The 15,365-nt window shown below is 36.5% G+C and overlaps 1 protein-coding gene across 1 annotated transcript in view; it reads left to right on the top strand.

Moving 5' to 3' along the window:
- The first annotated feature begins 832 nt into the window (after nt 1-832).
- Nucleotides 833-15,365, top strand: part of TMC1 (transmembrane channel like 1) — a 54,440-nt gene continuing 39,907 nt past the window's right edge. Inside the window, exons 1-4 of the mRNA XM_064736188.1 lie at nt 833-866; nt 6,869-6,931; nt 7,066-7,435; nt 12,923-13,063. Of these exons, the coding sequence (XP_064592258.1) occupies nt 833-866; nt 6,869-6,931; nt 7,066-7,435; nt 12,923-13,063 (608 nt within the window). The remainder of the gene's footprint in view (nt 867-6,868; nt 6,932-7,065; nt 7,436-12,922; nt 13,064-15,365) is intronic.

Below are 15,365 nucleotides of genomic sequence, written 5' to 3'. Positions count from 1 at the left end.
GGGTCACTCTGAAAGAATTTCAGCTAAAGAGTTATGATAGAATTATGTAGTTAAATACAAATACTTAATGCAAAAATTGTATTTAGTGTTGTTTTTATTTGTAACATGTTCTTTCAGATTTTTATTTCCAAACCTGACTTGACTTGTAAACTACGTTTTGGGTTTCTTCCATTGTTAATTTAGATCAAAGGCCAATCAGCATAAAACTGGTAATCTCAGTGTGTAACATCTGGATATAAGGCAGAAACAAGAGTCCTAACAGAACTGCAAGGAGGTGCAAATGCAAACCAGCAGATAAGTCAGAATCTACCTCATTCTGCTAAGATTTTTTAAATCAGTGTCAGGCTATTCTATTAAAGCTATGCAATTCAAGCATGTCTTTGGTAAAATCTGACTTTTGTGACAGAAGAATATTCTATGTAATTTTCTCCATGCGCAGAACTGTAGATCTGAATAGAGCATGAGAGCATATTCATGTGGACACTGTGCAACCTCCTTCCTCAGTAAGGCACTTAAGCACTTAAACCTGTGTTTGTCATAGGTAAGCACATTGCAAAAGACCTTTTTCAGCAATAAGAATAAAGAAAATTAATAACATCTTTGACTCTTTTAATCCTAGTATGCTAAACCTAAATAGTAAACTAAACACTCATGAAAGATTTATCACTTACGAAATTAGTATCTTCTTATATTTCAGTGAGTGAAACTTCACCAGCGCCACCCGTTCAATGACAGGCAGGATGATGTTGTGGGATGCTTCATCTTGAACCACCCAGCCTTCAGACACTCTTCTGTATATCCAGCACCTGCAGCAGCCCTGTGAAACATCACAATGACTAAACAGGACAAGTCAGCAGAAGGAAACGGTAATTGCAAATATCATTATGCAACTTAAGCACATATTCATTTTCTGCATGTAGCTCAATAGTGTGAAAATTCTGTTTTCTTCTACTTCTTTTTAATATAAAATCTTGTTAGTCACAATTCATTATCTTTTGTTCAGAAATGTGTTTTATTTGGAAGTTGACTAGTTGGAGCATGATAGTGTTTCTTTCCACTGATTAGTAAATCAAAAGATTGTGACTACAGCCCTGTTACTTGTCTTATACTTACATGTAGTTTGTAGGAAATACTAAGAAAACAGTGTTACTTTGTGGCTTCTGTAAGGTGCATAAAAATTGCCTCTTTTTCTTACTGCTTTCTATATTTATTATGAAATGTCAAACATTCTACAGAGTCAGATTAACAGTATTTCTATATTAATACTGCACTATTCTGGATCTAAGAAATTTTTTTGTAGGATAATAATGCCTGATGTCTTGTTCTGGTGATGTGCAAGGGAAATCTAATAGGAGAAAATGTTCTCGGTTCTCATGAGCAGTGTGAATTGAATGGATTTCATTTGCTCCCTGTGGTATCCAGTTGTAGTTTTCAAACACTGATTTAAAACATTTCAAATATTAGATGGGCAAATTTTCTTTCCTGCAGAGGGAAAGCTCATTGCCCCAGAGACAATTTCTGGAAACAATTCAGGTATATAGGCCTGCAGGGCAGCACAACATTGTACATTAAGACCAGTAAGTCTTCCAAGACCCTGGTGTTCTTATGACATAGAAGCATAAATATTCCACTTACTTTGGTGTTTATGATATTGCCAATTTTGATGAATAAAACAAGCAATATAATAGCCAGTTTGTGTGTAACTGAATAATGATTATTATTTTACTTTATAAATTCATAACTATTGCTGGTCAGGATGCATTTTTTGAGTTGTGTTGTGTGATTGTTATGTTTGTTCATTGGAAGTAAAATTTGTGACACTGGGAAAAAACAGAGAAAAAATAAAGCATAGTCTGAAATACTGAGCGTTATGGTTGCTCTATAAATGTAATTTTAATTTGAGATTTCTGTGTTTCAAGCTCTCTTCTTTTGTGCCCAAGTGAGCCAAGGTGTTCTTCCCAAAGTCTGGAAAGACACTAAGAGGATGGGGTCTCAAGTGTTAAGGTCACAAATCTTACATGTTGAAGCCTTCACTAATTCACTTTTCCAATAGACTTCCTGTGATAGTGATATATTATTTCTGTTGTATTTCACAGGTGTTACTTCCAGTGATATTTATTGTTACTTCCAGTGATATTTATTGTGAGATACTCTCATATAAGCACGATTAGAAAGAATAATTTAGAAATGTATGTTAATACATAGAAATGAGTGTTACATAACACTACCTTTTTTTGACTAGTACTTGCCAGGCATTTATTGTCTAATACAGTCTTGCATTTCTGACATTTCCTCTTGTTGAACACTAAGTTTATTATCTACGTAGGCTGATGTCTTTCCAACACTTAAAGGACATGGTCCAGTTTAGAGACAAACACAGTAGTTGCTTACAGGTCTCTGTTGGCAGATGATCCATTTCATTGTTTTGACACTTAATTAAGTAGAAATATGTTTTTATAATATGTACAAAAAAAGTCAGGCAGCATTTTTGATTACTTTGCATTCCACTGAGTTTTTTGCAGCACCAAAATGCAGAATTGCTTAGCAGCAGTCAGCTTTACACAGTAGTAGTGGGAGCACAGATATTACAGGAGTGGGCCATGTTCTATGAGTTAGTTTCAAGAATTATTATCCCTCTCACAGTGAAAAGTCCATAAAACAATGTCAGTGTAGAATAAGTTTAAAAAAATTCAAAGCATGAAATCTGGGTAATAGCTTCTGATAGAAGGTATAAAAACAACTTGGGAAATCAAGGTAAAGGGAAAACTATTCTCATGATCTGCTAAACAGATAGAACAAAGACTAGAGTGTTATGCATTTTTTTCCTACCCTTACTTTCCTCAGCAGCCAACATGTCAATGTTTAGAGCCCTCTCCCTGAGCTGTCTGATATTCTGCCTTGTGTCTGTGACTTGCAGGTTGGTCTGAGCCCATATTCAGGACACCTTCTTTAAGTCTTGTAGTCTCATTTATGGCTATAGTCTAAATAAGACTTGGGGTAAAATGATAGCTTACTTAGATTACACTATCACTGCCCTTAATCTAGAAAGATGAGAAAGTTTCCCTTAAACTACTTGGAAAAAAAATTAAAATGTGATTGGATTTCGTGGACTACAAGGAGTTATGGACTATATCTTCAAATATACTTAAAGATGCATATGCAAGTATACAGTCTTTAGGACAAGATGATGTATCCTGGAAGGTGTAGCAGCTGAGCTTTTGCTCTGAGTCAGACTAACTCAAGTTAGCTGAGTCAAAGGCTGCTATTAGCCTATGAATATTAACACTGTGAAGATAAGGGGTTCTATCAACCCTTTTCTGGAAAAATTGGTAATTCTAGACAGTGCTTTTGTGACACTTAGTTGTTTTTACGGGAGGACTCACTGAACTTTTCATAAGTCGAATCACATGATCTGTTTAAAAATTCCCAAGATTAGTTTACAAATTTCTCATATAGTGAGGATTTTTTTTTTCTGCAACAAATACTGCAATTTTACAAAGCGAAGTATAAAAAAAATGCATTTTGGCTCCCCATAGGATCAAAAGACAGTGCCTGAGGATGGACTCTACTGTTTGTCTATGTTGTGGTTTACAGCAGCACATTTAAATTAAGTACTAAACTACATTTAGATATAGTGTCATCAAAAGCGTTATCTGTGTTTGAACATTGTAGAAATGCTTCTCTGGTAATTCATTTGAACATGCTTTTACACAAGCACTAGTTGAGTACAATTGCTGCATTGTGAGCTGCATAGCCTGTTCCTTTCCTCTTTGAAAAGTATAATGGACTTTATGACCTGACATAGTATAATAATAGTAATAGTAATAGTAATAGTAATAGTAATAGTAATAGTAATAGTAATAGTAATAGTCATAGTAATAGTCATAATAATAATAATAATAATAATAATAATAATAATAATAATAATAATAAACCAACAACAACAACAACAACAACAACAACAACAACAACAACAACAACAATAATAATAATAATAATAATAATAATAATAATAATAATAATAATAATAATAATAATAATAATAATAGTTTTTATCTTATTTCTCAAGTACCCAGCTAATTATCAACACTGGTCTTTCAATAATAAGTACAAAACAATCAGACACAAAAGTTGTTCATGCAGCTTGTGGGAGCAGCAAGGGGTGGCTGTGTAGCTTTGATGAACCCATACATAAATGTGGTTCAGCACAGTTCTCACGGCTGACAAAGCTCTTCCATTCCTTCTCCTCAGATATTTTTTTCTCTTCTACACAGCACCACTGCTATCAGTGCTGTCACAATAACTCTTAGTTCTACCTTGAGCTTCAGCAAAATGCTCTCTGCGTGTACCTATGACCTGGAAGAGGTGTCTTTTTCTAAAGATGTGCCAGAGTGAGAAGGGTACACCTTGAACAGTCTTCATGCTAACATACTTTGTTTCCATATGAAGTTCAGATTGGAGATACAATTTTAAATCTTTGCGGACAGAAATTTTGAAGGTGCACTAGTGCTTGCTGGGCATGTCTATAATACCCATTTTTAGCTGATAGCCCCATGTAATCACTGGTCATGCTTTCTAGGTTTGTTTTATGGCAATATCTATTTCTGTTTGATTTTTGGCTTTTTCCTTATTTTTTTTTAATTATCCTTTATTACTCAGGTGCCTGATAATTCAGATGAAAAAAATTATTAGCATACAGAACTTAATATTCAGATACACTCACCCATAGCAATGTTTTCAATGCTTTTTCCAAGCAGTCTGAAATCTGTAAATTACCTTGGAATTTTATCTCAAATTTTCAGTGTAGTGAATTTGCTTTCCTTATGCTACTAGAATTAAACAGATTCCAGCAGATATCTTCTACCTTTAAGCAGAATTTAAGAGCCTTAAGTTTAAGTCTCTGTGTCTCACAATCCCTTGTCACTTTCCTCGTTATGTCAATATGACAACTACTCAAGCTTGCTTCACTGCTGATGCATTTTTCAGTATATATGATAAACTTCCATTTGTTTGCTTGTTGTATGGGCTCATCAGGGTACACTGAGGCCGCTGTGCAACCAATAAATTTCTTTCCTGGGAATTCCTGGTTTTCCATAGGAGATCAGCCACAGCATCTGTTTTGATAATAGGCAGTGCCCTACCGTTGCATGTGAAGTATCTCTTTAGAAGTGCTTGTCTTCATCTTTGCAAGCTTTCAATAGCAGCACAATGGTCTTTATCAACAGAGATCCTGTTACTGTCAGCAGCAGAAGGCATGTGTCCAGGCAGAACAAAGAAGCATTTATAGTCACATTCCAATGATGATATCGAATGACAATATTTTTGCATAAACTTAAAAATTATGGTGCAGATGCTGTCAGACTGATAGAAAGTGTTAATTAAAATTAGATGTTTTGTGTAGGGAAGCTAGACTCAGTTTTAATGTGCCAGTTAAATTCTGGTTAATAAAACTTTGCCTGTTACTGCACATAGTGAAGGAAGACCCTGGACTCCTTCTTGGTTGCAGCCTGACATACTCTTCATTTTACTCTTTTTCTTTGATACTAGGCAAAGTCAAGAAGTTAGCCATAGCAGTCCCTAAATAAATCAATTTGTGTATAAATTTTCAATTAATTGGTAGTGGTTTACTAAATTTTATAAGAGAAACTGGGCGACCAGGAAATGTGTGAAGAAAGAATATAAAGAAAAATTCAGAGATGTTAGAGATGACTGAAAAAGGAAGATGCTGCAGTTTCTTACCTAAAAAACGCTACCATAAGGATCAGCACCTATCACCTGTCCAGAGGGGAAACTGGACAATATATACATGGAACATACACATTATATACTAGTGGGACAACTACTAGCTACTTCTACTGTTTCATGGTAATCACTGTTAGTCTTCTCAGTAATTTCCTACTACCACCTATTTCTATAAATACCACCAAAGTGTCTAAAGTGTTTAGCCACACACACAAGCTCAAAAATACCTCAGAAGGACTCATTAGAACTTGGCTTCTCAGATATTTCTTCTGAAGAATCTTTCCTAGGGAATATCAATAGCAGTTTCAGAAGCAGTTTCAGATTACTTACAAGTTAAGTGATATATTCATACCAATGTTACAAAACCCACATTATTTAAATATTAATTAGATATTGTGATGGATATAATACATATGAGAGTATTTTTATTATTTAGTTTATTCTTTATAAATCCATGATCACAGCTTCAAAGTGTACCAGGCAAATGAAGTGGATAATTTTCTGCTTATTGATAGGTAGCACAGACATTGTCTCTCATTGAGCTTAGAGCTTATTGAGAATGATTGAGAATGAAAAATTAAGCAAGACGTTTCTAAGGAGAAACACTACAATTTTCTAAAAATGGACTATCCCTCTAAAGCCTGCAATGTTCAAAACACCTTGTGTGGTAGAGTGGTAGAATAGAACTTGTATGTGGTAGAACGTAGAAGTGAGCTGACCAAGGTTTCTCCCTGTGCTTAGAGATTTGATTGCTGGAACCTCCTCTTTCTTCAGGAATGGAACTCTTCAGCTATGCTGCAAGTCTGGAGCTTCATGCCCTCCAGTCAAATCAGAAAATTATTCTTTTAGTATTTTTTAATTTCTGCAAGTTCTTTAATTTCAGCAAGAGTTCTTCCCAGTGTCCCTTTGAGGTGTATTTATTTGAGTGCTGAAGGGAAGTGTAACTGGTTTTTCTGTCTTCGTCTTACCTCTTTGAAATTGTTTGCCATATTTCGAAAGGCCGGCTTCATAAAATATTGTAAAGAGGTACAAAACAGTAGTTGCCAAGAATTTCTTGAAACCCCTGAATTTCTAATGATTGATCTACCCTTCATATCCACTGCCCTTCTTTTTTTTCACTTGACAGATGGTAGTGATGACAATCAAGAAGGCAGTGCAGTTGAGAATGAAGAAAATGCCAAAGGAACAGGTCAGTGACCTGGATTACTTTGATGCTGGGCACAGATGTTTTCTGATTATTACTAAGAATGAAGGAGGAGGAAATATCTCCTTCTAACATACACCCTCCTCTCATGTGCTTTTATGTTTTTTAATCAATCACAGATAAAGGGAAGAAGAGAGCAACACCAAGACCTAGAAGAGCACATGCCAGAGGGAGAGACAGGCATGGTGATGAAGATGATGACGATGATGAAGGTGGGATGAGGAGAGCTGGGCCTCGTAGGCACAGAAGCCGTAGACGAGGACGAGCAGCTGGAAATGAGGCCAGTGATTCTGATATGGAACCTGCAAAAGCCAAGAAGAATCAAGCAAATCAGAAATCCAAGGAAGATGATGAAGATGATGAAGATGAGAAAGGGGGTAAAAGTGGGAAAGGTAAAAATGAGAAGAAAGGGGACAAAAAGTCTGATAAAAAAGGGAAAAAAGAGAAGGCCAACAAGAAGAAAAAAGACAAAAAGAAATCAGGATCAGGGTAATTAATTTTTTTTCCTTATAATAAGACTGTAGTTGTCCTACATAAAACCTGTTTTCTCTTATAGCTGAGAAATACCAAGAGTCAATATGACTTCCTTACTTGTGACAGTCAGATTGGAGTTGGACAGATATACTTTGTCCTGCAATGAAGAAATCACAGCTGAGTGAAATGGAAACTTTCTGGAAAGTCATATCTAGTTATATTCCAAGTATATGAGCTGCTTTCTAGGGAAAGGGAGTGAAAATGACAGAGGAGAAGAGAAAGTGGTAGAGGTGGTAGAAAGTGGTGAGATCTGCCCCGCTTTTTTCTTTTTGCAAAACTAAAATGCCACAAACTCCAAGCTGCTTACCTTCCCAGAAAGCCAAGTTTTATTTCCAGTATAGAACTAAAATCTTGATGCTTCTCAGAAGATCATATTCTTGTTTCCCAGCCAGTTTTGAGCCAGTTCATTGAGATCTGTGCCCAAATTTCAAGAACCTGGAACCAAAAACTAAAATGGGATTTTCCAATCTGTCTCCCACTCACTTCCTCTGAAATGTCACTTTTCAAATTTCCAAAGTATCTTTATAAGACTCCAGTGACAGGGACCCCTTCAGAAAAACATTTCTATTTCTCTGCCATCCTAGCATTCCCTTGCTCCTTGTCCCTTCTTGTGCTTTTGAAAGGGAGCAACCCCGGGAGCCACTTATAAGGGTTATAAATGGAGCTATCTCAATGGAGAGGGAGAGAAACTCCCATTCCTCAGTCATCACTTGTTACAGCTGTTTCTGTTCCCAGAGGCATCACTGGAGAGCACAGCAGGACTAAAAGGAAAATATACAGTAAGATATGCTGTTGTATTAATTTGTAGGTGATCCCATTTCCATACCTTTCTACTTAATTTCCCTTCCCAATGAGAATGAGAAGCCCTAAAATTTTTCTTTCTGCTGGCTCTTCACTGTGATGGCAATAATACTTCTGTGTGCAGTTTTCTGTACTCACAGAGCAACAGCTCTGACTGTGTTCCTTCACTTAATTTTGTCTTCATTGTAAACATTTACACAGTGTTAATTAAAAAAGGCCACTTAAAATAGAAAACTGAGCAAGGGCACAATGTTTTTCATTGTCTTCCAAAGTTTTAAATATTAAAATACATAATTTTGGGCGAAATAACTTGAAATTGCTGCCTTGATCCTAAAGTAATAAGCCTAAAAACATTTGAGGAAATACTGAGGACAGTCTCAAAGATACCCCAAGAGTATTATATTTTTAGACTTACAGGAGCTTCTGAAAAGATTGAAGAATAATAAGAATATTTTAAAATATTTTCAAAAGAAAAAACGAAATAATGTAAGAATGAAGGATAGCAGGCTGGTGATCAGTTTGGCTGTGATTGAGATAAAGGGTTTGTAAGACTTCAGAATGGAAAGTAAGGTTGGCAGTATAGAAGAAATACAGCCACTCTAGCAAGTCTGGGAGGACCTATCACAACAAATTCTCTATACTGCTTAAGCATAGACCTTGCTGATGCAGTTTTTTAATTAACAATTTCTCTATACTGCTTAAGCATAGACCTTGCTGATGCAGTTTTTTAATTGCCAAAGTGTTTCAGCATGAAACAGCAAGAAAACAGTGAAATCAGAAGATGAGAAAGAAGACACAAGAAAAATTTCCCTAAATGAAAAGTGGAACTATTTGGCAGAGAGATAATATGATATTTACCGCTGTCATGGTGGCTTTTGCTAAACTCTAGCAACATGCCCCATTTTGGTGCGATCACAGTACAAGTCAATAGAATCTGCTGCAGTTGCCTTTTTGCCCCCGTGTACTTTTCATTTAAATCAGGAAAACCTCTTCATGCACTGCTTATTCTACATAAAGGACATAAGGGAATCCTAGAAAAACTCTGAGTTGGTTTTCTGGTTTAGTTATTTTGTTTTTTCAAAACTTAAATATTCCACTCTTGGTTAATTTGTGGTAGTGAGTTTCCCAGGGTAATGCCATGATCAAAGCAGTTCTTTCTCGGTGAGTTTATATCTTCTTTTCTTAGATATTAATGGTTGTTGATGAGGCTGATTGTTGCCTGTTATTGAGGGTGTGAGGAGAGCCTGCTTTACCCTGTTCGTAATCATCAACACCAAAATATCAATGATAACTAGTTCCTTTAATCTCACTATGAGAGTTGGAGATGTTCATGGGTTAAAAAATAGTTTAGTTCTTTACTGCTTTGTTTCATTTTCTCTGATTGATTTTAGAAACTTTGTGCTGTCACATTAAAAAAAAACAGAATGGGATCATATTCTTCCAACTGCATAGCTCTATCTGTGATTAAATTGACTTTTATTAAGTTCGCTTGAGAGTATAAAACTTCTGCGAAAGCTTGTAGGTACATGGAAGATTAAGACACTACTTTTTTCTAACTGAATAGTATTAACTGACAGGCAATGCTATAGGGATTATCTGTATAAATAGAATTTACACAAAAAAACTGGAAAGATTTCAAATTTAGTAAAATTTATTAAATTGCCATGCTATACTCTCAAAGTTTTACCAGTCTTATCATGTAACATCCTATCTCAAAGAAAACATTTTCTTCCTAATTTTTAATGCTATACACAGAAATAATGAGAAAAGTAAATTACATCAATAAAAATGAGATGAAACTAAAACCAAAATAGAGATGTATAATAAGGCCATAAAACCAAACGAGAATGAAGAAACTTGTTGTGTGTTCAGCTTGAAAGAAGCACTTGATTTCAAGAACTTTACTGACTTAGATGTGTATTGAATTGGAGTATTGAATTGGAGCCAAGGAGGATGGGGTCTTTATGTCAAGATATTTGTTGACACTTGATGCTTTATGTTAGCCTGCAGGTCACAATGAACCCTTCTGACCTTCAAACGGGTGAATAAAAACCTTTCATGAAAGGCTAAGACTTTTTAATGCTGAAGAGAAAATTTTGGTTTCCTGACTTAACATGGTGTTCCACCACTTGAGCTAAAGGAAAACTCTGCTGTTACTCCACCAAGTTTGGCTGCATAATGTAAACACACTAGGAAATGCTGGTTTCTTAAACAAACTCTAGAATTTGGATTTTTTATTATTTTTCTGGTTCCAAAGGAAAGTGAAGAATGGAAGATGAGACATGTTTGTCAAGACAAACAAAGCAGTAGCTGGCAAAGGGCACAAAGCCTACATTATCCTGGCTTGACCTCTTGTGTTCTGTTAAGCTTCCTTTTCTCAGTAAGCTCACTACATTAGCACAGAGCCTTCATGTTTCCCACTCTCTCACTGCAGCGCTGTAAACCAGCAAATTCCAGCTTTGTATAACCCAGCAATCTTCCATCAAAGGACACGTTTAATGTCAGGCACATCACTCCGCTTAGTAAAATGGAGAACAGCTGATTGTGACAAGGGATTCTGAGCTCTCTCAAATCCGACTTTTAATCCTTCTGTTCATCATTAAAACATGACTCTCTTTGCATTTTCTCTCAAAATTTTATGCAAAAATAACTTTTTAACCCTTTTCCATTTGACTTCAGTTTTCTTGCCATTCTTAACTTGCTCTTCACAATACTGGTATGCCAATAAATAGTTGTGGTTCTCAGTAGCAGTTTCTCTTCATGTAGCTTCAAGCTTTCTGTGATACTGTCTTTTGCTGTGTAAAGCCCATCATGATGGGGTACAACTTTCTAAGGTGACGGTCTATTCTGTACAAGCCACAATGATGCTCAGAGGGTTAGAGTACCTCTCCTACAGGACAGGCTGAGAGAATTGCAATTGTTCACCCTAGAGAAGAGAAGGTTCTGGGGAGATCTGCCTTAGGGGAGCTAATGAAAAGGAGGGAGAAAGAAATTTAATATGGCCAGACAGTGACAGAACAGGGGTCAAAGGTTTTAAACTGAAAGGGAACATATTTATATTAGATGTTAGGAAGAAATTCTTTACTCAGAGTGTGGTGTAGCGCTGGATCAAGTGCTCAGAGAAGCTGTGGGTGCTCCACAGCTGGGGAGTGTTCAAGGCCAGGCTGGATGGGGTCCCGAGCAACCTCATCTAGTGGGCATACTTGCAAATGGCAGAGAGGGTTAGAGAGAGAAAATTTTTGAGGTTCCTTCCAACCCAAACCATTCTGTGATTTTATGGCTCTATGATATTAAATAGGATTTTAACCTTTAAGAACAAGGTGACCTATAGCTGTGGAAGCTTCTTTCTTTCCTTTGCTAACTTCTGTGTGTCTGAAAGTTTTCAGCTCATCCCCTAATCTTTCCCTATAATTAAGTAAAATTAATGAAGACCATAGGCAGATGACCAATAACAAACTTGTATTTTTCTGTGCTTCAAAAAGTATTTTGATTTTATTTGTTTATTTTGAATCCTTCAAGTATTCTTGCTGGTAAACTCTTGAGTCATTTATGCCATTTAGATCTCTAAAAAGACATTGTATTACCTGTTTTGGTAGAGGAAAAGTTCTATAATTTTTAAATTTTTCAGGAGATAGAACCTATACATTAAGTAATGAATAATTCAGTTCTCATATCTTGGATATCAAATTCTCAGAAAGGTGAAGTATGAGCAAAAGAGCCTGAAAACTACTTGCTTGATAAAGTCAGAATTATTTTTTTTCTAATCAAGCCAAAAAACCATTAAAAAACCCCAAAAAATCTTCAGTACAGTTTTAAACATTCATAAGTCAAAGAAACAGGCAAGCAGATCAACAAAAGAAGCGAAAGAAAGCACAACAAGAACAGACAGAAATGCATCAAACTGCTGTCATCAAGAGATCACTTAGTGGTAGTTGTCACTGTCAGCTTTTTAGGACAGAAATTCAGTCTATTTATTTCCTTTTTATAATTTTTCTATTCACTTGCATAAAAAGAGGAAACACTTGTTGCCAATGAATTGCTAAACGCCATTAGATGAGATGCAAGATTGCTCAAAGAAATGGTATCTATGCAGAATTTAGAAATGTGAATATCTTTTTAATCAGCAATTCTTTGCAAAGATACAACAAACTGATATATGGATAATGAGTTCAGATCACAGACACAACATACCTGGAGATGCCATTACAATTGCACCTCCTTTCCTTGAATGCTTGCTGAAATGTGGCTTTGAATTTTTTCTCATCTATGAAATATCATCTTGTTCAGTGCATGGGCTGTCATTTGTCTCTCTACTGTGACATACTGAGGTGAAGGAGTTTGCTTTTATGGCTGTAGTTAGAGCATCCTCACTTGACCAAAAGAAACAGTAAGTGACTCTCAGATTTTACCTCAAGAGTGCTGCTCACTGTCCCCCAGCTCTGCATTTTGTATGCAGGCTGTGCCTTTCATACTAAAACTAATAACAAATCTAAAGGAAGGGTGTCCTCCCTTCTGTGCAAGTGTGAAAGCGTTAATATAGCCTCAAATTTAACAGAAATTAACACAAAGCACGTTTTTCTGTGAAAACATCTGTCCTGCCTGAGTTTTGGTGATGTTTTTTGTTCCTGCTTTTGTTTAAAGCTCTGATTCTGAATCTGAGGAGGAGCCAATTACAGAGGAGGAATTGGCCAAGCTGAAAGAAGAGGTAGAAGAAAAAAAGAAACTGATTGCCACGCTACGAAACAAGCCATGGAAGATGAAAAAGAAGTTGTCTGTCTTGAAGTACGGTTTGATTTCCATAAGGAATGTCTTTTGTCTTGTTCTGCACTGTTTTTCTGAATTTTCACTTTAGTTCTGTACCTACTCAGAAAATTAACTTCAGACCACATCTAATCTCTCTTCCCTAGGAGGTATGCTCACTGTAAGTGGAGGTAAATGGTGCTGCAGATCACTGCTTTCTTGTCCCAGTAGAACTGAAATCAAATATGGAAAGCTAAGCTTTTTGTTTTCAGAATTTCCATTGCAACCCAGTGCAAATCTTTTCCTTTTTTTCAGTTAGGTTGATGTTGATGAATTCTTCCATTGGTGAGATTAATAGCTCATTAATATCTCTCAGAAAAATTATGAAACTGCAGGATTACCTCAAGATTGCTAGAGAGAAAGGAGAGGATTTTTATCCCTAATCTGACTTTAAAGAAAGGAAAAAAAATTACCTAATGGAAAAGCAAACTCTTTGGAAGCAGAACTTGTACTTTCATATATTTTCATTTATGCCACATAGAAAACTGTATTTTGCCCTAGCATACCTATCACTATATTTACTTGGAAGGCAATAATGAATTTAAATTTCCACCAAGCACAGGAACTGAGTAAATAGAGAGAATTTTATTCTTTTCACAAAAATACTATGCTCCCCTGTTTTTGATAACTAATTTGCTGCAGCAATACCAAGACACCAACAAAACATATCTAGCAGAGAAAGGATGGTCTGTCCTGCAGAGAGTTTTTAATATTAAGGGAAATCACAGATGTGAAATATGGGGTTGAAAGTCTATAGATTTATCCTTTTAGAAGGTAAGGTAATTTTGGAAAGGATAAACTTGCAAAGAGGTAGTGAAAAGAATCTAACTAGGTAAAAGGAAACAGTATCTAGGAGATGTAGAGTAGAATTGTGAAGGTAAGATAATTTTCACAAAATATAAATGAACAGATTAGGTTTTGGATAGTCTACACTGAAGGATCCCCATGTACATAAACTAAACATTTGTTAATAGTCTTCCTATGGAGAAAGCTTCTATTTTTACAGCCATTCTTCTATCCCATAATTCATAGCAATTCCAAGGAAACTTCATGACTTGGTATGTCCCTGAGACTCTTTTCCATTATTGCTTTTCCATGTGGGCAGTGATGATGCTGCAACATGTAGCTCAAAGATGATCAAGAGACACTTCTGGGCCTTGGGATATCTGGTAAGGAAGGCTGGCACAGAAGTAATTTTTTCCTCTATACTTCTGGTTGTGAGCACTGATATTGGAGGAAACGCTCTATTAATACAATAATTCACAGAAAAAATCCTCCTAGAAACTCTGTTAATGTTCTTGGAGGATGGGGAGGTGATTTGAGACAGTAGACACCTCTTCACCAGGGAAGGAACTGCCTGAACAAACCAGCAAACCTTCTGTGATGAAGTTACTACATCAGTGGACAAAGGAGGGGCTGTGGATGTCATTCAGCTACACTTCTGTAAGGTCTTTGACAGAGTACTCCACAAAATCCCTCTCCCTAAATTTTAAAGATATGGATTAAATGTGTGGACTGTAAGGTTTCTAAGAAATTGTCTGAATTTGTCTGACCATCTCCCTAGGTCACACCTAGGGAGTTTGTGGTCAGTGTCTGCTTGGACAGCCCTTTGGAGGACTTGGGTGTGCTGGTGGAATGGAAAGTTAAAGGAAAGCCTACAACATGGGTTTGCAGCCCAGCAAAACAAACCCAAAGCAGTGTGGCCAGAAGGATGAGGGAAGGGATTCTGCTCCTCTAAATCACTCTAATGAGACCCCACCTCGAATGTAGGGTCCTCAGTACAGGAAAGGCATGAACCTGCTTGAACAGGTCCAGAGGAGGGCCACAGAAATAGTCAGGAGACTGGAACATCTTTCCTATGGACACAGCTATGAGGGTTGGGTTGTTCAGCCTGGAGAAGAGAAGGCCCTGGAGACACCTTACAGCAGCCTTTCCATACTTAAAGGGGGTTTTAAAGAAAGATGGGAACAGATTTTTATAAGAAGATGTGGTAATTAGACAAGAAGCAATAAAACCTTAAAGAAAAATGGTAATAAAAACTTACAGAATTTAGTTTCAGGCTATATACAGGGAAAATATTCTCTAGGGAAGATATTCTCTGTAGTGAGGGTGGAGGGACACTGGATGAAACTGCCCAGAGAAGCTGTGGATGCCCCATTCGGGAAGTGTCCAAGGACAAGCTGGATGGAGCTCTGCTCAACCTGGCCTAGTAAGAGGTTTTCTGCTCATGGCAGAGGGTCTGGAAATACGTGATGTATGATTCCTTACAGCCTAAACCATTTAA

Source organism: Zonotrichia leucophrys, chromosome Z, assembly GCF_028769735.1.
Source record: "Zonotrichia leucophrys gambelii isolate GWCS_2022_RI chromosome Z, RI_Zleu_2.0, whole genome shotgun sequence".
NCBI lineage: Eukaryota > Metazoa > Chordata > Aves > Passeriformes > Passerellidae > Zonotrichia > Zonotrichia leucophrys.
Note: the sequence above shows the minus strand (reverse complement) of the source record. Positions and strands in the feature narration are given on the sequence as shown.